Source organism: Curcuma longa, chromosome 18, assembly GCF_044706935.1.
Source record: "Curcuma longa cultivar G26 ecotype Majalengka, Jawa Barat chromosome 18, ITB_CL_G26_1.1, whole genome shotgun sequence".
Lineage (NCBI taxonomy): Eukaryota > Viridiplantae > Streptophyta > Magnoliopsida > Zingiberales > Zingiberaceae > Curcuma > Curcuma longa.
Window position 1 is genome coordinate 714,251 of NC_133878.1, and position 23,210 is coordinate 737,460.

General features: G+C 36.0%; 1 protein-coding gene across 1 annotated transcript; it reads left to right on the forward strand.

Moving 5' to 3' along the window:
• The first annotated feature begins 236 nt into the window (after positions 1-236).
• On the forward strand, positions 237-17,689 carry LOC141812306 (ABC transporter D family member 1-like). Its single transcript, XM_074700349.1, has 16 exons — positions 237-298; positions 428-716; positions 1,412-1,636; positions 2,213-2,410; positions 2,546-3,000; positions 6,673-6,811; positions 6,893-6,971; positions 8,790-9,028; positions 9,159-9,463; positions 9,546-9,654; positions 9,734-9,892; positions 10,665-10,764; positions 10,834-10,942; positions 12,468-12,558; positions 16,378-16,622; positions 17,182-17,689. Exons 1-16 carry the CDS (start codon positions 237-239, stop codon positions 17,687-17,689), a joined length of 3,312 nt encoding a protein of 1,103 aa, XP_074556450.1.
• Positions 17,690-23,210: the final 5,521 nt, after the last annotated feature.

Genomic DNA, 23,210 nt, shown 5'->3' on the forward strand with positions numbered 1-23,210 from the left:
GAAACAATGACAATAGTTGTGCCACTCTCCATAAACATGAGAATCGACACACTTTTCTTTGCTGTTTTTCTACGCATCTATTTTTCTTCTATTCTACATGCAATCTTTTGGCTACAGAAGGATATATAATATCTTCTCTTTATCAGGAGTCTAATAATTTCTGTGTACTGTTGCAGTGTGCTTGTACTTCTGAGCTCTTGTTTCGTTTATCATAGCTACCACTTAATGCTCACAAAATGCCTTCCTTACAATTACTAAAGTTAACTGAGCATGGACGTAACCTGCTGGCATCAAGGAGGTATCTCTACTCCTTTCACTCTTGTCCCTTGTTCACTGATGATGTTTCACATTCTCATTCTTGAAAATACCATTTCTTGAAGTTTATACATGAGAGTTGTCTCCAATAGATGAATGCTTTTTCAAGCAGGAGAATGCTTGCAGCAGTCTCAGCTGTTCTAGTGGCTGGTGGAACAGTTGCATATATGCAATCATGTTGCAACAGAATAAGATTATTGAAAACAGAGAATTCTGCAAATTGCACCACTTCCAGTGAGACTGAAAAAAGTTTGAGCCTAAATAGTGCTGGTGATCAGCAAGTTCATAATGCAAGGCAGAGAAGAAAAGGATTGGGATCTTTACATGCTTTAGCCTCAATACTGCTCTCCTCAATGGGTCCAAATGGCAGACACTATCTTATGGCCTTAGTGACTACAGTGGTGAGCATTTTGACTGTGTCTTGTCCGGTATAATTACAATATGGTTAATATATGTGTCACATCAGTACCTGTATGCATTAGAATTTTTTTTTGTTGAGATGATCAAATTTGTACAAGTAACTTATTCAATTTCATTTATTCTTAACTGGAACAAAAAAATCATTAAGTTTAGGCAAGGAGCAACTCAGTAATTAGCCATATGATATTTCTTTGCGTATACTTTGCCAGAAGTCTGCATGCCTTGAAGAATTTGACAGTGAAATCCAACATTTCATGCAACATAATGAAAACAACAAAATTTTCAGGCTTCCATGCTGTTTTGGACTCTGTTAATTTAGTTTTCATATTTCTTCTAAGAAGCTTAACAAGTGGTAAAAAGATGCGTATAAACAATTCAGTTACATTTAGCATGATACTGAAAGGGATAAATTAGCTTATATAGGAATTGAAAAGGCACCGTGGTTCAGCAGCTGGTCATTTGAATCATGGTGTACTTATTTAATTTTTCATTTCATCTTCTGAACAATTAGGAATGATTTTGTAGCCATTTCATTCAGTCAAAATTTTGATGTTTCTTTGGAAAACTTGGTCTCAGGTTTTTTTCCTGTTACATGCATTACATTCAAAGATTGGTAGTGCTCATTTGTTGGTTATGTAGGACATATTCTTACAAATGTAAACTTTACAAATTGCAGGCGCTGAGAACTGCTATGAGTAATAGACTGGCAAAAGTTCAAGGTTTTTTGTTTCAAGCTGCTTTTCTTCGGCGTGTACCCACCTTTTTGCGCTTAATTCTTGAGAATCTTCTTTTATGTTTTCTTCAGTCCACTTTATATGCGACATCAAAATACTTGACAGGGTCCTTAAGTCTGCATTTCCGAAAAATCTTGACAGAGCTCATACATGAGGATTATTTTGAGGTGCAGACATGTTTTGTTATTATGGGGTTTATAGAATTTTGGTTTATTCTTTTATTCACAACTTAAGCTCAATGCAACATAGTTTTTTTTTTGAATTAAAAGTAATTTTTGAAATAATTTTTCATATAAGTTTGTATCTGCTAATATGAGCTATTTCTTAACTGGTCTCATTATTAGTTCAATGTATGATTTGTGGAGATTGATCAAAGTTAAAAGGATTAGTATCTGATATAATCCAAGCTACACAGGTTGTTCCAAATGTCTGTTTTTGCATTTTATCAAATCTAAACGAAAAATTGACTTGGTCATGTTTTAATTATATTTGTTAGACCCATTTAAATTTTTATTAGTTTTATCAATGTGCACACGTCATGTTTCAATATAACCCAGTCAAACTGGGGATGTGGTTTGTCTACCCTTGGACACTGATGAGGCTTCCAGGTGGTGTCTTAGTGTGGATTTGCTTGTTTTTCCTGTGTCCTCGCTTAATCAGATCAGATTTATATTTTCCTGTTTAACGTATTTTTTTAGGTTAAGCTTTTTTTCTGATTAATTAATTCTAGTTGTAAAATCCAGAACATGGTATACTACAAAATCTCACATGTTGATGATCGTATCAACAACCCAGAGCAGAGGATTGCTAGTGATATAAGAAAATTCTGTTCTGAATTTAGCGAAATTATACAGGATGATCTCACAGCAGTAACAGACGGCCTGATATATACCTGGCGTCTATGTTCTTATGCAAGTCCAAAATATGTGCTGTGGATACTGGTAGCATATTTTTCTCTTGCAATTTTCAAATGAATTAGTAATTTCCTAATTTATATTTGTTAAGTTTATGCCTTTGTTGGCATAGTTCGATAGCTATTTTTTAGTTTTCTGTGAGAATTCATTGTTTGCTTTTAGGCGTATGTCATTGGGGCAGGTGCTTCTATTAGGGTTTTCTCTCCAGATTTTAGAAAACTAATGTCCATGGAACAACAGTTAGAAGGGAACTATCGGCAGCTTCACTCGCGATTGAGGACTCATGCTGAAAGTATAGCATTCTATGGTGGAGAGACTAGAGAAGCATGTTATATCAATGAGAAGTTTGAGGCTCTTGTAAAACATTTGAATGTTGTTCATCGTGATCAATGGTGGTTTGGAATAATTCAAGATTTCCTCTTAAAATATCTTGGTGCTACAGTTGCAGTTGTGCTGATTATTGAGCCTTTTTTTGCTGGTGCACTCACTCTTGATGCTTCTACTCTTGGAAGAGCAAAAATGCTGAGTAATCTTCGTTATCATACAAGTGTTATAACATCCCTTTTTCAATCGCTTGGGATTCTCTCCACCAGTTCTTGGCGACTGAACCGCCTCAGGTTATTACTAAATCTTCCAGTTTATATTGGATAATATTATGCAATCATTGAACAGGTAACTTTTTTTTAAAAAAAATGTCTATATTTTATATATCTGATGATTTTATCATTCTTTCTTCTTTTTCATATTCTTGTGATACTGACCTCCATTGCTACTTGTCATGAAAAGAGGGATAGGAAGGAGGGGGAGGGGTGATGAGAAAAAGAGAGAAAAGAAAGGGATGGGAAGGGGAGGGCTATGGGAGCGTGGAAGAGGTGGGATGGAAGAGTGTGGTGGAAAGATGATTTAGCCAGAGTGTGAGAGCTTGCTCGAGAGGAGTGTATCGATTTCACTTAACTGAACACCAGCTGATCTTAAAATACTATAGCTTTCCTCTTCTTACAGTATCATCGATACAAGTTTTTTTGAATGTCTTTATATGTTTATCATGCTGAGTTAATTAACATCAAGGGAGTCTCACAATTTAGCAACATGATGTAATAAGAAAATTTTCAAGTTGGTCTTCTCGGTAGTGACTTTTAGTATTAGACACGCTGTTATTATACTAATTAAGGAGCTTACTTCAGTGACAAACTTAGTGTGTTCCATCTCAGTCCATGACATCCTTAGTTAATGATGGTGCTCACGTTAGTATAGCACATGCATTCAGGTCAAAAATTTATATTTTAGATATAGGATTTTTGAGCATGTCTTATAATATTTTTCCTTTTTCCGAACCTTACACCAATATCTTATCCTCTCAATATCACTAGTAGAGAGGGGGCTGTTCTCATCAGCCAATGGCATTGGTTAGGTAACTTCTGCATCCTTGCTGCTTTGTCGTACCCCTCCATGTTGTTTGAATTTTCTTTGATTTATAATTTGTGAACAAACTCATTAAATTATTAAGAAATTTAATAATTTTACTATTAACTCTGTTCTCATTTAAGATATGCAGACAATAAATGTAATTAGCATAGGACCTGTGGGATGTGGGAACTACTAATTTGATTTCTCTACTTTTCTATCACCCAGCATCAGACCTTCTAACCTACTGACTCTCTTGTCTCTTCAATTGTAGAGTTCGACATGATAATCAGAGCAACTCCTTAAATAGCTCCCAAGTTACTCCATGCTAGTCAAATATTAAAAAGAGTCACCATATGGAATTCGTTGCATGCAAATATGTAAAAATGCTATTTGGGTATTTAAAAATTTCAGCATACTTATTTTGATGTGTGAAAATTTTTATTATAGTTACATGGGTACTTGGATTACTTGAATGCAATTTTTGTCAGATCATTTTCTTCTTTTCTTACTCTCTAAATTTGCCTAAATATGTAAAGGTCTCATTGTTTTTTTTTTCAGTCATGATAGTTTGAACATATGAATTAACTTATGCTTTCTTTTGAAGATGGATTTCTTCATATCTCTTGAGTAAGGTCAATTTTCTTCTCTCTCTTGAAGGTGGATTCCTTCATATAGTTTTTTTTCTCGTCGTGGTTGATTCCTTATGACACGAAAGCTTTCATTAGATGAAATTGGAGTATCTTGTGCAGAACCAGCTACTTATCATTCCTACTCTATCTAGTGTGAAATTAATGTCCAAGCCAAGGTTGGGATGCTTAATTGTTAGGGCCCTAGCTCCTTCGGTTCATAAGCGTGCTTTGCATGATGTAGAGATGATGACGCTAAGAAGGCAAGTTAAGACTTTCCAAGAGCTCCTAGCATGAATGGAGACTTCAAGATATAGCCGTCAATTTGGGTTAGGCCCGACGGGTTGGCCCGCCCCGCCAAGTAATTTAAGCTGGTTGGGTTGAAATTTTATCAATCCATTTTAAGATGGGTTTAGATGGGTTGACCCGCTTAGGTCCGCGACCCGCGTGGGTTGGCCCACAGTGGACTTGGGTTGGCTTGCGGATTAAGAAAGTTTATTTATTTATTTTAAATTAAAGTAGAAAACTCAATGAATTAGTGAGTTTGATCTTTCTAAATTACAATTCAAGCTAAAAAATTACAATTCAAATTTAAAAATTTCAATTTGATCAATTTAAATTATAATCCAAACTTAATATTTTTAATATATATTTTTTTAATTTTTTGATAGATCCGTGGGTTGGCCTGCCTAACCCGCAACCCGCCTTGGGTTGGGTTGGATTGGAGATTTTTCAACCCTCTAAGTTGGTGGGTCGGCCTGCTCCACCCCGCCATATGATGGATTTTTAGTGGGTTGGCCTGCTCCGCCATGGGTTGGTCCGTTTGACAACTCTACTCCGTCCCGTCCCGTCATATAATGAATTTTTAGTGGGTTGACCTGCCCTGCTATGGGTTGGTCCATTTGACAGCTCTACTTTGAGATATGATGCTTAAAATGTTTCAAAAAATGAAGACCAAAGTGTTGAAGTTGAAGCTAATCCTTTTCACAATGATAATGAAAAAGGTTCTTTCCCGGCAATGTACTTGAAGAAACAATTATTCCAACAAGATTTTGATCTCAAGGTGGACATCCTCAAATTTGAAGGACGGATTCAGCCCAATCCATTCATAGATCGACTTGATTCTATTGAGTGAGCCTTTGATTATGAGGATGTACTTGGTGATTAGATGAAGACATCTTCAGTATTGAAGAACTCATAAAGGCAAGCCAAATTGAAGAGCTTATAAAGGCAAGCCAAAAATTAAAACATAAGTGAAAATGAAGAAACCTACTCGACGGTGAGAAAGTGATTAGCAACACCCACAAATGAGGAAATTCAGTGAGTATGATCATGATTGGAAGCTTGCTTGAGTTGCACATTTTCTCAGCCTGTTGTACACATCTTCTCATCAACAGGTTGCCACTCTCAGCAGATGAAGAAAGCCTGCTGGTTCTCTATGCTCATGAGCAGATGAAGGGGCTATGGCTAAAGATCTGATGAGGAAGTAGGTCAAAGATTTCTAGCACTCGATCTAATTGCGCAGGTGAGATTGCTGAATGCTGGTTTCTCTTTACTCGCTGCAATGATTTGATGAGAGAGGCCCATGGATGGGTACAGTGCTCAGACTGAAGGGGTTAGGCACAAATGATACTTGCTTGAGGAAGATCCAACAATTGCAAGGGAGAGACTAAGAGAAGGAGGGAGAAATGCTGTTATCCTGCGCGAGTTATTTTCCGCGACTGTGTGCGCCTGGCCACGTTGGAGAAACCAAAGAAACCGACCATTTGAACAAAAAGAATACAACTAAACCGATCATTTGAACCAAAGAATATGACTAAACTGGACCTAAATCATTTAAGTTGGTTCTGCCCTAATTTATCCAGTTATCCTAATCACAAGACTCACCAGTTGATCCATTAACACTAAAGTTGGATTGCACATTAATCTTATTTATCCCAAAAATTGAATTAAATTACCCCAAATAATATCACTACCACTAATAAATTACAAGTATAGATAACTTCTGACATTTGTTTTTTTTTAAAAAAAAATTGGTCCTCTAAATTCCACTCACCTTAAACAAGAATGATTAAACATATGCCCTCTAAACTCAGCTCAACTTTGGATTTTTTTTTACCCTTTTGGAATAGGACACCTACAGTACATTAATCCTCTAGTTTCTATGCTTTTATTATTGTGAATTTTAAACATGGCACTTATGTTGTTGGTGTATCATACTTTCTGGAGATCTTTCAACTAAATTTTTTAATGCAGTGGTTTTGCTGACCGCATTCATGAACTAATGATTGTTTCAAAGGAACTACGTGCTATTGGTGACAAATCATTGATCCAGAGAAATTCTAGCAGTAAATATATCTATGAAGCAGATTATATTGAGTTTGCTTGTGTTAAGGTAGTTTCAAAATTTTTGGAAGATTTTCTGTCTGTCCTTACTATCTGTGAACATTTGATACTTAGCTTTGATGTTTTCCAGGTAGTTACACCAACAGGAAATGTGTTGGTCAATGATTTGAGTTTGCAAGTAGATTCAGGTTCAAATCTATTAATTACAGGTAATTTCCTGCAAAATATTTGCATTGCTTTGGATTTTATAGATTTAATTAGGATTTTTGCAAGTTCATCCTATCTGTTCTCTCTTGAAGATAAATTATTAGTTTCAAAGATTTAATCACATGTTTTAAAAGGTGATTTCAGGTGCTAGGTAATCGACCCACTAACAGACACTTAGTTATAAGTGAGAGAGCTGAGGTGGTTAGTATTCAAATAATATTAAAAAAAAAATTGATAGTAACATTAAGATGACTAAAAATGTGTTACTCAATCAAAATAGATTTATAATGATAAGTAAATAGTGATAATTAATAACTAAATACATAATGACAACAAAGCATATCATAGTTTACATTGCAATTGGCAAGAACAAATAATATAACAAAAATATTAGTACAAAACAAAATATCCAAGCCATATTGACATAGTCTAAAACACCTAAAAATATAACCTAATTCATAATTGGGTCATGCTATAATATCAAAATTCAAAAACATAGTTAATATTTTACAATCAATCAATTATAATATCAAATCTAGTCCTTTCTCCTAGTAGGGATGAATATTTTGAGGTTAGCTTTTAAGTGCGCATAAATTGTGCTTCGGATTTACCCAGTAGGTGAACTGGGGGGAGATTGTCTACCTTCAGGATTAATCAGACAAAGCCTAGACACTTGGATTCTCAAAAAAAAAAAAAATCTAGTTATTTCTAGGAGAAAAACTATTGAAAAATTAGTTTCTCAAATTAAGTATATATATATATATATAGTTTTGTTACCCTGCACACCCATCTGTGAGCAACCCGTGAGCGCCTAGTGTTTTTTTTAGGGGATCATTTATTGGCTAGGCAAAGCAGTCCCCTTGCTGCCTAGGTGGCCACTTGGATCTCATTTTAGAACACTGGATTTCTTTTATCAATATAATTGCAAAAATATTTATATAGATATACATTTCTGGGTGGAGTACTGTTCCTTAAAAGAAAACTCATATTGCAAACTCATTTATGTTTTAACACTTTTATTTTAGTGGGATAAGACTTGGTTGTTGTTGTCATCGTCTTTATCTTTGTTATGTAGGAGGAAACAACTCATCTCTGATAGCATGTGTTCACTAGGTAATTAGGATTAGTTCTCATCTCTTTCCTTTACCCAAGTTACTTGTTTGGGTAATTTATAAATCTGAAATCAGTCAATGTTCTTCTCATTTTAAGAATTTTGTGTATTGAACCTTGTATTACTCTTCACTGTTTATCCTTTTCTTCCACGTCATACATAGTTAACTCCTTTGCTTGTTTGCTTCTAAAGTAACAGCTAAGTGGAGATCAAAATATCTTCTCAAAAAAGGGAAAAAGCATTTGAAAATTCTAAGTTAATGAAATGGTGGGAAAAAAACAAATAAAATCAAGTAGACCCTCAAAATCTTCTATATCTCTGCTTTTGCATGTCAGCCATATAATTTGACGGAAACTGCTTGCTTAAAGTGGTTAGTTCTGCTCGGCTGAAGATATTTATGATTTTCATATTTAAGAAACTTCAATAGCATAGTGTAAAAGTAGATAGAAAAGAGTAAAAGGGAGAAACTTCAACAAACTGTTGCGTATACATCATCTGCGGGAGGTAGCATTCTGTAAACCCGAACTCATGAATTTTAAGCAGTTTTTGCACAAGCAAACTAAGTGTTTTCTCCAATACATGAACAACACCTAGCTTGAGTCTAGGATACCAAGTTTCTTCTGTTCTGTTTTCTTTACATCCAAATTTTAATTCCAATGATGCATCGTGGTTTCTGATAATTGATATATTTCTACTTTCTTTTGCTAAGGCCCTAATGGATGTGGAAAAAGTTCCATCTTCCGGGTTCTTGGAGGTTTGTGGCCACTGTTATCTGGCTACCTTGTAAAACCTGGGATTGGTTCAGGCCTTAATAAGGAGATCTTTTATGTTCCACAGCGGCCATATACAGTAATTGGGACACTCCGTGACCAATTGATCTATCCTCTGACTGCGGATCAGGAGACTGAACCACTCACCTATGATGGAATGGTTGAGCTACTGAAGAATGTAATTTTTCCTCAGTCTACTTAATTTTCTAACTCTACCTCACAATTAATCATTACATGTATTTTACTCTACATACCGGTCACCAGTTAATTACTATTTTAAAATATTTGATATAAAATTGCTTTGGTAGGTTGATCTTGAGTATTTGCTGGATCATTATCCATTAGACAAGGAAATGAACTGGGAAGATGAGCTTTCCCTTGGTGAACAACAGAGACTTGGAATGGCCAGGTTATTCTATCACAAGCCTAAGTTTGCTATTCTTGATGAATGTACAAGCGCAGTCACAACCAAAATGGAGGAACGCTTCTGTGAGAAGGTTCGAGCTATGGGGACATCCTGCATTACGATCTCTCACCGACCTGCATTAGTTGCATTCCATGACATGATTTTGGCATTGGATGGGGAAGGAGGGTGGAGAGTCCAGTATAAGAGGTTATTTTTGGTGATTAGTTTGCTTTTTTCTTTCTTCTGGACAGAAAAGAGAGTGGCATTCTCATATTCTACTGATTTGCAGGGATGCTTTGTCTCACCCTTCTAAAGCAAACCATGATTTACAAAAACTTTTGGGAACTATTTGTCTGGATTATGCACATACGGTTCATAGAACTTCTACAAGTGGGGAGGTAGATGTCTATGCAAAATACCATGATTCCAATTCTACTTACAAGAACAAAAAATTTTAAAATACTTTTCATTTTGCAGGAAAATATGTTATTGACATCCGATGGGCATTCATATTCAAGTAAAGTTATATCAGTTTCACCTGAAATAGACAAGGAGGATCCCCTTCCTAGCGTTCCACAACTGGAGAAATCACTAAAGGTTTTGCCGCAAAGAGTTTCTTCAATGTTTAAAGTGTTGGTGCGTTTTTTTGTCACATTTATCTGCTTTGACACTCTTTACCTTGCACAAATTATTTGCTGTTCTCATTAATTAAAATGTGTTTTCCATACCTATCTGACAATTTATTTGGGAAAAATTTTACTCTTAAAAATTGGAAATCATCAACCATGTTATAGATTTGATCGAATGGCCATTACCTCAAATATCATTATTGAAGGACTCAATTTATATATATATATATATTTCAAAACATTTTCTCTAAGATGAACTTAACTTGATGAGGCTGCAAGAATTATTTTGTAGGGATATGTCCATAATGATTAAACAAGGGCACTTAATTGAATAATAATACAGGTTAAGCTGTGATTTGGTTTCATGACTAGTGGTCCATGTTAAATATACACTTAAGTATTCTTTTATACTAAAAACTTAAGCTATCGAGAAGGGCACAAGTTTTAGATTTATGATTCTTTACTGGCTTGAGTTTTTGGAATAAGTGATTACCCAATAAATTTTAATGTGGTATTAGAGCAGCAGGGCCAGTGTTCAAATTCTGTGTCGACAAAAAAAATCTTATGATGATGTGTTTGAGCCAATCAGTGAAGTATACTCATCTGTGCTGAAAGGAGAGTGTTAAGCATATAAATGTATAATTAGTCATTTTCTTGGTAGCTTGGAATTTTGAGATAAGTGATTATCCAATTAAATTTAACATGATTTAACTTGTGCTTGGTCAAAAACCTGAAGTGAACCCAATTTGAGTTATTCTATTTGTTGGATCCTTCTGCAGGTTCCCTCCCCTTTTGATAAACAGGGTATGAGGTTATTAGCAGCTGCTTTACTTATTGGGTCTAGAACATGGATCTCTGACCGTATTGCTTCTTTGAATGGTATGGCTATGTGACTTAATTTCTCAGTCCATGAACAAGTTCTCTTTATATCTGGAATTAATTTTACAGGGACCACTGTAAAATATGTCCTAGAACAGGACAAAGCAGCCTTTGTTCGATTGGTTGGTGTAAGTGTTCTTCAAAGTGCTGCTAACTCTCTTCTTGCACCTACCTTAAGGTATATCTTTCACTTGTAACTATGTGCTTCAAGTACTAAATTAACCTTTTAACAAATAATTCAGAGATTTTGTCTCATTCTCACTGATTATCTAGTAGCAATTGGTTGTAGCTTAACAATATGATAAAACAAGAGAAAATAAATTAAGTTGTTATGGGAATGTTATAAGGCAACCAATGCATTATATAATTAGACAAGTTAAATCAATTAAAGTTAAGGTATCATGGTTAAAATGAAGAGCAAAGAAAATTATATTTACTTTTATTACAATCTAAAAGTGAGTTAAAATCTGGATATTGTGTCTAAATCAGTTAGGTATGATGGTTAAAATGAAGACCAATGAAAATTATATGTAATTCTATTAAAATTTAAGAATGAAAAATCTTGATATAGCTGCTGGTATACCCTTACTGTAGAAATGAATGTCAGGATAGGTTTTGCCTATTTCAAATTGATTTAAAAGACTGGTTGTTGTTGCTGCTATTGTGTTTCCTTATCATAGAATTGGATCTTTGAAAAAAATCTTTGCATAACAACTCTCCTTCTGACTAGCATGCTTGTCTAAATTTTCTGTTATCTGTGTTGTATTACTTAAGTTGAAGTAATGGACTTTAAAGGTATAATTCTAGCATTGTAAATCTTTATTACTTTCCGTAATTAGTTATTATTTCTCGAATACGATTCTGTAATTGTAAGTTGGAGCCCTTTAGTTAGGAGGACAAAGATAAGTGAATGGAGCTGCTATAATGATGTGTTATATGGTTGCTATAAAGGTAATATCTTGGAAATTACACACATTTGTGGGTTGTGTTAATAGTCTTAGTACTTTTCATACTATTGCATCTGAAAATCACATGTTGAGTGTATATATGCTATATGCTATAAAGTTTTGTGTTTGGGTTTAAGTTTTTAGTGTACTATTCAAGAAATGCAAATGATTCATCAACAATGATTCATCGACATAAACACTAATGTTATGGTTTGGAGTATTCCCAGGAATTTGTTTCTTGCAATGGAATACTGAACAAACTTTTGCTATTTGATCTTCCATATTCATTGTTTCTCTACATTTCTTTCTTTTTAAAATTAGATCAATAGTTTTCAATTAGTTGCATGATTGCATCTGTCACGTGATCAAATATTCACTTCTCTCCTAACCTTGTGCATTAGTGTAGTCAAATGTTCTCTCATCTGTATCTATTGGCCGTTTGTCACAGTGTGCACTTGTATGCTTTACTTTTCTACATGATTTTGATCACTCCTTAACTGCCCATCATAGATACATGTAATGATCAGTTATATATAATATATATCATATGCAACAACTTTTTAATTCCTTGTGTACTCTTCCATCATCTAGTTTCTTTTAGTTTATTGGCCATAGTTTTGTATAGATTTAATTTGTTTGCTTTCATAACTTTGCAACAACTTTCTTTCTGAAAAATAACTTTGCAACTATTTGAATCAAATGGGTAATTCTGTTAAGCTCCTGAAGTGCTAAATTTAGTTTTGACTTTTTCAATAGGCATTTAACTGTGAGGCTTGCCCTTGGATGGAGAATACGTTTAACCCAGCATTTATTGAAAAATTATCTGAAGGGAAATGCTTTTTACAAGGTGATCCATCCTCTTACGACTTGACTATCACGAGTTTACTTGTCTTTGGGATTTCAAGATACCTTAAAGTCTCTTTGAATAGAAGTGACTATTTTGAGAAGAAATTGTTTGTGTTAGGCTTGCCATTAAGTGTTAATAATGTGATGTAAAAATGAACCCCCCAAAAAAATCAAACTAGATCAACACTAATACTTCATTGTCTCAATACGTCTAATTCAAATACTCATATGAAGTTGGTCTAAAGGAGATAAAATAATGTAAATTCCATGCAATAAAATCTCAAGCCATGCACATCGAGACACAGCACAACATTGACACTAGCACCAGTATCTCTTGACTACTTCTGAGCGACTTTGGAAGAAGTTTTAGCATTGACACCACACCATCTCCTGATGTCCTCAGTTTTACTATTTTGTAGGGTGAAACCCTAATTTCATCGGCTTTGTGATCTCATCAAGTTCCTCCATTGATACGATCCCTAAATAGATTTATTTAAATAAGTCCTTCAAAATATTATCTTTTAGAATATGTTATTAGATTTGTTATTAATTTAGATAAGGTCATTAGATTTATTAATAATTATCTTTTGAATAGGTTATTAAATTTATTAATAATTTTTATATTAATTTAGTATTGTCATAGGGTTATATATAGAGTCATTATGTAATCTTTTAAGGACAAGTAATGAAGGAAATTCTTTTGATTAATCAATTCTATTGATTATTGGAGGTCGATCCCTTCGAAGTGATCATCTTATCCCCGTTCTTATTCCTTTTCTTCGATTTTTCGCGAGATAGGACACGGGTTCCTATCAACTTAGTATCAGAGCCAAGTTCTTTTCCATTGTCATCATCGCATAGCCCCGAGCATCAATTTCTTCCATACCTCAAGTACATGCCCACTAACAAGCGCATGGTCTTAATCTGACTTTAAGAGAAGAAGATCCACTCTAACATGACAACTGGAGGAGCTCAACATGACAACAAATGGGTTATAGAATTTGAAGCTAAGCATGAGGTGCGAATGGATGAACTAGAAAAAACTGTAGCATTCTTGGTCAATCGTATAAGAATTGAAGGATCGTATCATTGGCTCCAACTCAAGCACTCCAATCAAAGAAGAAATAAATCAGCAATTTCAAAAACAACAAGATAGTTATAGAAATAATTTGCACGAGGAGTTAAACTTTGATAGTGATAAAGAGAATTCATCCATCATTGGCTCTAACTTAAGCACTCCAATCAAAGAAGAAATAAATCAGCAATTTCAACAACAACAACAAGATAGTGATAAGGAGAATTCATCCATTATTGTGACACCTGTGATTGAAATTATTGCATCTACAACAATATCTACTTCCGTCGTGCAAGAGAATAAAAAATTAATACATTGTCATCTCCAACAACATCCGACAAATCATGGATCAAGATCCGACACATGGCTAAGCGAAGAAAAAGAAAATATTGGTATGCTCATAAATTTTCAACGAAGACCCAAAGAAAATTTTCAAACTTAAGGAAGAATTATAAAAGGTCATTTGTCTTCGTCAAATGGAGATTTCAATTAGTGCACAATAAGAAGCTATTTTATGCAAATCATCGAAGAAAAAGAAGAAGAAAAATCAACCTTGTTATTATGAAGGACGGTGGAATGATACGATCCCTAGATAGATTTATTCAAATAAGTCCTTCAAAATATTATCTTTTAGAATATGTTATTAAATTTGTTATTAATTTAGATAAGGTCATTAGATTTATTAATAATTATCTTTTGAATAGGTTATTAAATTTATTAATAATTTTTATATTAATTTGGTATTGTCGTAGGATTATATATAGAGTCATTATGTAATCTTTTGAGGACAAGCAATGAAGCAAATTCTTTTGATTAATCAATCTATTTGATTATTGGAGGTCGATCCCCTCAAAATGATCATCTTATTTCTCGTTCGTATTTTTTTCTCCGATTTTCCGCGAGATAGGACACATATTCCTATTAGAGGAAGTGACAAAAGAAAAAAAATGCTCTTATATTGAAGGAAAAGATGAGGTGGTGAGGGTGGCGTGTGGATGAGGAAGGTGGAGGTGGTGGCCAACTATTTTTGTTAAAGAAAAACCACATAAGATCAAGGGGAAAAGAGAGGAGAGAAACCCTAATTCTTTTACAAGGGAAGAAAAAAAATTGAGATGCATTGTAGAAAAATAAAAAAGAAGAGAAATAACAATGGAAAAGAAGGACTATCCCAAATGGTAGTGTTGAGACAAAAGAAAAGAAGTAGGACTTGTAGGCAGTTTCGGAACTGCCCATCGGAACTGCCCACCACCAGCACGTCCCTCACGTTGCTGCCCACGAAGTGCACGATCTGCACTCCGTGGGATGCTGATCTCTCCCTATAAAAGGGAGACAAGCCAGCGATCAGAGGAGGTGAGTGCTTTTGTGAGACGAGGCACTGCTCTGTTGGGTGTTTGCGTCCAAGAGTGAAACGAAGGCTGCCGAAGAGGAAGGCGTGAGAGGTGTGCGAGAGATCATACCTTGGTGGTGTTAGCGTCCAAGATAAGAAGCTCTTTGGATTCGTTCCAGAGGTGTTGTGCCGGAGATAACGAAAGAACAGCCGGCTGTGGATTTGGTTTGTGGAAATCGTGAAGAGTTTTCCGTCCGTGATTACTCTTCCGACAGAAGCTCTGCCGTCGGAGCCGGAGTCGAGGCACGCTTCAACAGGTATTATTCTACATTGGTATCAGAGCTGTGTTAGAAAGAAATACCTGTTTAGTATTTTTCCGAAAACGTTTCTCTGTTCTGGCCGACCCTCTGTTTGCCGCTTCTGTTGTCGACCCGCAGAATTTCACTATTGCTGTCCGCTGCCGGTGATTTGGATCCCTGAGTGGTTTCCGAGAGGCCGGCGGCTGGCGTCGGCGAGAGGCAAGCACCCGCCTGTGGCAGCGCACAGTCGCTGTCCATGGCCAGCAATATGTTCTCCTGTTGCCGGCGAGGTTGGCTTGGAGCCGGATAGCTGGTGCCGGCGGCGAGGCTGGCGATTAATTAGATTGGCAAAATCAATTAATCAAATTGGGTCAGATTTCTAATTGATCCAATTTTTGGGCTTTCAATTAGACCCAATTTCAAAGTCATGTGCCCAATTAGCCCAAACAAGTGAAATGTCAAGTGCTTTGGCACAGTGACAACACTTGAGATAGAGACAACCAAGTATAAATTAGACTTGGTTAGAGTTGACATTGGTCAACCATACTCATAATTGAGAAGTTGTTTGAACAACTTATACTCAAGAAACAACTCAATAGGCTTAGTCAACATGGTTGAAGATGATAAAAATAAATATCATGCATGGCTCAAGTGCCTGGGGTGCTTGGAGCTAAGTGATATTTTAGTTCTCATGGAACACTGCCATGTTGAGTCTTCAAGGTGCCGATCGACTGATCAAAGGATCAGTTAACAAAGCCCCTATAAATCAAGAAGATTTGTTTTTCTTGATTTATTGTGTTAGATCTATGCCTGTATAAATTGAATTAAGCTGGTATATGTACTGGTTTGTCAGTTTTGTACTGACTTCATTAATTTCAATTTTTTGAGATGGCACAGACGATTACTACTATGACTCGACGCGAAGTGATGCGTAATAAGCTGAGGGAAATTATCTAGTGGATAGATTATGATCCAGCTTATGGAGTTAGTAGACACATGGGGAGGTTGAACAGACTATTTTGGCGCCTAGAGATGTAGGATTTTTCGATTCTGGACAACTGCAGGATTTAAGCTTTGATTCGTTCATTGCCTGAAAACCTGCAAGTTGAAGCACTTCAGATATGGGAGCGCCGTAAGGGACGTATTACATATACTGAGTTGTGCACAGAACTGCTTCACTATGCTGATTGTGAAGAGGATCCAGAAGAAGATCCAAGAGAAGACTCTGGAGAGGACACTTCTGAGGGATATTTGAGTTCATCACAGGATTCTGTATCCTGGCATCATCCAAATAATATCCCAGTTGAAGATGTTTCTGTTCAGCCTAAAAGGATAAGCTATGTTTGGATTATCACTGCGCTAGTGTTTGTCCTAGTGGGAGTGATAGTTGCTTATCTAGTTTGTTAGAGTTGTTGTCTAGTTAATTATGAGTAAAAATGTTAAAGATAACATTTAAAGTAGAGTTCTTGTTATTTGTTAACAATGTACAACACGTTTTAATGATATGTTCATTTTATGCTGTTTGCTCTACATGATGCATGATATTTAATTAATGTATACTCTTTGATTGGTTCATTATGAGTATAATTAATTAACTTTTAAATGATAAGTTCATTTAATGATAAATATCATGATTAATTAATGATTAAGTTCATTAAGATGGGATGTATGTAATAAAATAGATCAATGCAAATTAGATTGGAACATACAAATGATGAGTGAGAATGTAATTCTCACTTGATTTTGTAAACCAAATCAAATTTACATTGAGTCAATTTAGAGATTACATACATAAAATGACATACACTGAATATCTGAATAATTTATTTATTTATGATAGGTTATGGCAACAAAGAACATCATAGCTGATTTAAATAATGGAGAAAATTTTAATGGGGATAACTACAAAAACTGGCACCTTAGGATACAGGATGTCCTAGAGGAACAAAAAGTTCTAGAGGCTATAAATCAGGTCATGATTGAACCTGTAGATGGTCTTACTATAGGAGTGAGACCAGACCCTATCAAGAAGAAGGGAAAGAAGACTGGAAAGAAACCTAAAAGCAAGTTGACTTGTTTTAACTGTGGCAAAGAGGGTCACTTCGCTCGGGAATGTTCTGAGCTGAAAAAGGTTTCTCCTAGTGTGTCTTCTTTTCCTGAGCATTTAGTTGCTAGTTCTGTGTTGTTGGCTGATTCTTATCCTTTGTGGATTATAGATTCGGGAGCAACCAACCATGTAACTCGGGAACGAGTTACGTATGTTGAGTACCACAGGGTACCAGCTGGCAACAAATGGATTTATGTAGGAAACAATGCAAGAGTTGAAGTCAAAGGAATCGGCACTTGCAAACTTAACCTTCGTGGTGGAAGTACATTGTTTCTACATGATGTTCTGTATGCTCCGGAGATTCAAGGAATCTTGTTTCTGTAACTAGTCTTCTTGAATTAGGGTATTGTATTAATTTTTATAGCCGGTGTGTGGAACTTAAGATTGACTCAGTGTCAATCGGATATGGTTATTTAACGAATGGTTTTATGGTTCTTGATGTGGAACCAAATATCAGTTGTGGAATTGATAGTTGTTTTTCAAACATTGCTCTTACTAGTGATGCAGATATAACTGATGAAGTTTGGCATGCTAGATTAGGACATATAGGACAAGAACGAATGAATCGGTTGGCTAAGGAGGGCCTCTTGGGCACTCGGGCTAAGATTAACTTGTCTATATGTGAGCATTGTCTTGCTGGAAAATCAACTAGAAAACCATTTGGAAAGGCTATTAGGGCTGAATCACCATTGCAATTAATTCATTCGGATATTTGTGGTCCAATGAATGTGAAGGCTAGACATGGAGCTTCTTATTTCATTACATTTATTGATGATTTCTCTCGTTTCGGTCATGTGTATTTGATTTCTCATAAATCTGAAGCATTAGATTGCTTCATTCGTTATATGAACGAAGTTGAGAATCAAATGGAACGTAAGGTTAAGACCCTACGCACTGACCGTGGGGGGGAATATTTGTCTGATATGTTCAAGACAATATGTAATGATAGAGGGATTATTAGACAGCTGACAATCCCTGGAACTCCACAGCAAAATGGGGTTGCTGAAAGAAGAAATAGAACTCTTCTTGAAATGGTTAGGTCTATGATGGCCCAAGCTAATTTGCCTATTTCCTATTGGGGAGATGCATTATTAGCAGCGGCATATATACTTAACAGAGTGCCTTCAAAATCAGTTCCATCTACCCCATATGAACGTTGGACTGGCAGAAAACCAGATTTGAGTAATCTGAGACCCTGGGGGTCAGCTGCCTATGTTCATGATAAGTTCTCACAAATTTGGAAAACTAGGACCTAGGGGTAAGAAATGTATCTTTATAAGATATTCTGATACCTCCAAAGGTTATGTTTTCATTGGTGAGCAGCAAGATGGAACTATCTCTGAAATAGAGTCAAGAGATGTCACTTTTCTCGAAACTGAGTTCCCAACGAAAGGTGATGTTGATAAAACGGTTCCTTTATTTGTAGAGGATGATACTTTATCAACAAAAGAGGTGTCTATAGAGATGCCTGAACCTAGTCAACCGAGTGGGAGTAATTTGCCTAGTCATGAGTTGACTTCTCAACAGCCCAACTTACGAAGAAGTATTCGTAAAATCAAACCTAAGAAGAGGTTTGATATTGAGAATGAGGCATTGATGACACTTCCTGTTGACGATGATGAACCTCGATCTGTTGAGGAAGCATTGGGATGTAATGTTCGAGATAAGTGGAAAATTGCAATGGATGAAGAGATGGAGTCTATGAGAAAGAATCATGTATGGGATTTAGTCGATCTTCCTCCAGGCCGAAGGGCCATTGGGAATAAATGGATTCTCAAAATTAAGAGGAAAGCAGATGGATCGATTAATCGATACAAAGCTCGTTTGGTTGCAAAAGGATATACCCAACTGGAGGGTATTGATTTTGAAGAGACATTTTCTCCTGTAGTGAAGTTTGTGTCAATTCGGGTTATTTTAGCTTTTGTAGCACATTATGACCTGGAATTACATCAGATGGATGTAAAAACGGCTTTCCTTAACGGTGAGCTTGACGAGGAAATCTATATGGTTCAGCCAGAAGGTTTCATTGCTGAAGGCCAAGAAGGAAAAGTATGTAGACTTAGAAAGTCTATATACGGGCTAAAGCAAGCGTCAAGACAATGGAACATAAGATTTAACGAAGTCGTTTTATCTTATGGTTTCGAAATGATCAATGAGGATCATTGCGTTTTCCTGAAAAAGGAAAAAGGAAAGTATGTCATTTTATCATTATATGTTGATGATATGCTGATAGCAGGAAATGACATAAGTTATGTGATAGAAGTCAAAGGGTGGCTTTCATCACAGTTTGACATAATGGATATGGGAGAAGCTGAATACATCTTAGGAGTAAAGATCATCAGGGATCGATCTAAACGGCTTTTGGGTTTGTCTCAAGAGTCATATATAAATAAGATGTTACAACATTTCAGCATGTCTGATTGCAACATAGAACAGACACCTGTTGTGAAAGGTACTGTTCTGAGCAAGAGTATGTGTCCCAAGACTCCTAATGAAATAGCCGAGATGAAGAAAAGACCATATGCCAGTGCTATTGGTAGTTTAATGTACACTATGTTGTGTACACGTCCCGATATCAGCTATGCTGTTGGCTTAGTGAGCCGGTTCCAGTCAAACCCAGGACCGAGACACTGGAAGGCAGTAAAAAGGATTTTCAGATATCTGAAGGCGACAACAGATTATTGTCTCTGTTTTCAAGGATCAGATATGAGCCTAAAGGGTTATTCAGATGCAGATTGGGCTGGGGACCTGGATGATAGAAAATCCACATCAGGCTATGCGTTCTTGCTGAATGGTGGCGCCATCTCCTGGAACAGCAAGAAACAGGCTTGTGTAGCCTTGTCAACAATGGAAGCTGAATATGTGGCATGTTCAGCTGCTGTGCAAGAAGCAGTCTGGTTGAGAAGGTTCCTAAAACATCTGAAGATTGCTGAAGACAGTGGGAGTCCAGTTACTGTCTATTGTGACAGTCAAGCTGCTATAGCTTTTTCAAAGGATCCCAAATATCACAGCAAGGGCAAGCATATAGCTATAAAATACAACTTTGTGAGGGATATTATTGCTAAAAAGAAGGTGATTCTTGAGTATATCCCTACAAGAGTTATGCTTGCAGATCCTTTTACTAAGCCAATGACTAGAGAGTCATTTAATGAGCATGTAAAGTCTATGGGACTTCGAAGAATGTAACAAAGTTGCACATGGACAATCATCTCTATTTGTTATGTATGAATAGAGGTAAGACCGGTACTTATAGTTCAGCTTATGTAGCTGTTAGCTTATGTAGCTGTAAAATTGTTACAATACTATAAGCTGGGGTCGCCTTGATAATTGGATCAAGATGAGATCATTTAAAGTTTAATGATCGAAGTAAATGTTCCCACCATTTACTAAACCTGTTTGTAGCCAGATTTGAATTCATATGTTGGATTCAGGATTAAACATTGGGAATGTTTAGATCGAAATCTGTACGATGTTTAATTGTGATAAACATGCGTTCTTTTCTGTAAAGAAGATAACATCGTAGCATGTGATTCATACCACATGTGCTAAGACGACAATAAGGGTAGTAGGAGAATGGATCCCTGCTTCTCTACTATGTGAGCCCTTTGAGATTATATGTTAATCTCAGCATTTGCCTTCAGTGACTATTTAGCTGTTTACTTGAAATTTTAATTAGGGTCTGCTACTTTAGCATGTAAACCTATGACTATGGTTGATTCAAGCATTAGCCGGTGTTGGGCGCTAGCAGGAGACCTTGTTTTGGCGATGTGGGAAAAGAGGGTGGGATTGTATTAGATTTTATGATTGTTTGAACTCTGTGCAGTCACCAAAAATTATTTTCGGTCATTGGACAGGTTATCCGAACATTGCCAATCAATTTCGGTCGTCTGACGACCAATCACCATCTCTATGGAAACTTGTGAAGTTTCAAAGATCGTTCCATCAATGTCGGAAAGGTTCCGACTATTTGTCCTAAATTGGTAGTCAAAGGTTGGACCACTGAAACTATATCGGGAATATAATTTTCAGTGATAGTAAGAAAAATCTTGAAAACGATTGCGACAAATATTATTGTGTGTTTCCAGAATTAGGTTTTCTCCTGAATCGATTGTTATCGATCATTGGCTAGTATCGAAGACGATGACACGACTCATAACTTCGGAAGTCATCCCCCTGAGAGCTTGGCGTAGATCACCAGTAGAGGCGGGACTTTGGCAAGGACCGATTGATTGATACCAACTTTGCTCAACGTCATCAATGAGGTACGCGTAGATATTTACTATTCTATAAAATTTTAATTTTCAAACATATCTTGTACATGTTATTTTCTATATTGCATGTATGTGTTGTGATAATAATTAGTTTAATTATTTGTATATTTCTGTTGCACATATTTATGAAATGTTTAAATACGTGCATTGCACTAGGACGATCCCAACAGGAAGGAGGGATGGATTTTGACCTAGCTACTGATGTAGGAGATGGAGGCTAGCCAAGTGGATCCCTGATCAGATCTGGAGGAAGGCTATTTATATAAGCCTCTTGAAACCAATTGTCCCACAAGCCGTGACACGACCATGCTAGATAGTATAACCTAGTTGTGTTAGGCTATTAATTAGAAGGTATTTGAATTAAAGCTCAACATAATCCTTTACTCGTAAAACATGATATGAAGTGCAAATTAACCATACGAGAGGATTAAAACATCAAATAATAAAACTAAAATAATGTGACAAATTGTTGGTTATCAATTCTGTAGGGAATCCTATGCGATAAAATAATAAAATTCACAGCGGAAAATAGGATCCCTTCTGTAATCCATGAGAAAAATTTGTACAAGTTTAGATCTAAGAAATCCTATCTAATAGGGTATACCTTTGGAGTGTGCCCTTCGCTTATCGTGCTTGTCCAAAGTATGCCAGATCTCTTGCACATTCAAGTGTCCGTGCTTCTATGCGTATCCACACTAACACTCACTTTTTGGAGAAAACTTTGGTTGTGCTAGCAACCAACCTTGTAAGTCTCGTCTAAGCAAGAAGATGAGAGAAGAAGATGAACATCCAACCTCACTTTAGGGTAGAGAAATTCTTTTTATACCCAAGCCATGAATACCAAAGGTTTTTAGGCTTTTGGTATTCTCTTATCAATGCATGATTAATCCTATTAATCATGCATGATAACTTCCTCTTCCATGCATGATAACTTCCTCTTCTTCAATGCATGATTAATTCATATTAATCATGCATGATGAATCAACCTCCATTCATCAACTTGGTTTAATTTGAGTCTAACTCAAATTCAACCAACTTGAGTCTAACTTAAGTCTTGACCATCCAATGAGCTTAATTGTTCCTTTAGTCAAACTAAAATGAACTCATCTCTAAAATAGAATGTTATTTATGTGTGACCTATAGGTTATTGTAATGTTGGCAATGTCTCTAAAATTCATTTTAGAAACATAAGCAATGAGTGACATCTAGCATTGCATCATTGCTATTCAAGTGACAAGAATGTCGAGATCCGACATAACCTTCATGACTATGATAATATATGACCATGCCCTTCTATCCTCGATATCTAGATTGATCAATGAGGCATAGAATGTATCATCCCCTTATCAATTTTTGTGTTTCTTCATCCCCAAGTAGACTCACTCAAGCAAATGAGCTCAATATCTTACATTGATTCATTTGAGCATGACCATGCATTTCGTGGTCCAACTCTATTAACAGGCCGCAAGATATCACTCTCGTTATATGGGAGAATAGATTCCATCTACATCACTCATATCCTTCTGCATAATTCGTTACATACCTAGTGATCACCTTTATAGTCCACCTTGTTA

What these genes read in the sequence shown, in the direction of transcription:
- LOC141812306 (XM_074700349.1), top strand. Translation starts at nt 237, where the DNA reads ATGCCTTCCTTACAATTACTAAAGTTAACTGAGCATGGACGTAACCTG. An exon ending in AACCTGCTGGCATCAAGGAG is followed by an intron (nt 299 to 427) that starts GTATCTCTACTC and finishes TTTTTCAAGCAG; the next exon opens with GAGAATGCTTGCAGCAGTCT. An exon ending in TGGAGAGTCCAGTATAAGAG is followed by an intron (nt 9,464 to 9,545) that starts GTTATTTTTGGT and finishes ACTGATTTGCAG; the next exon opens with GGATGCTTTGTCTCACCCTT.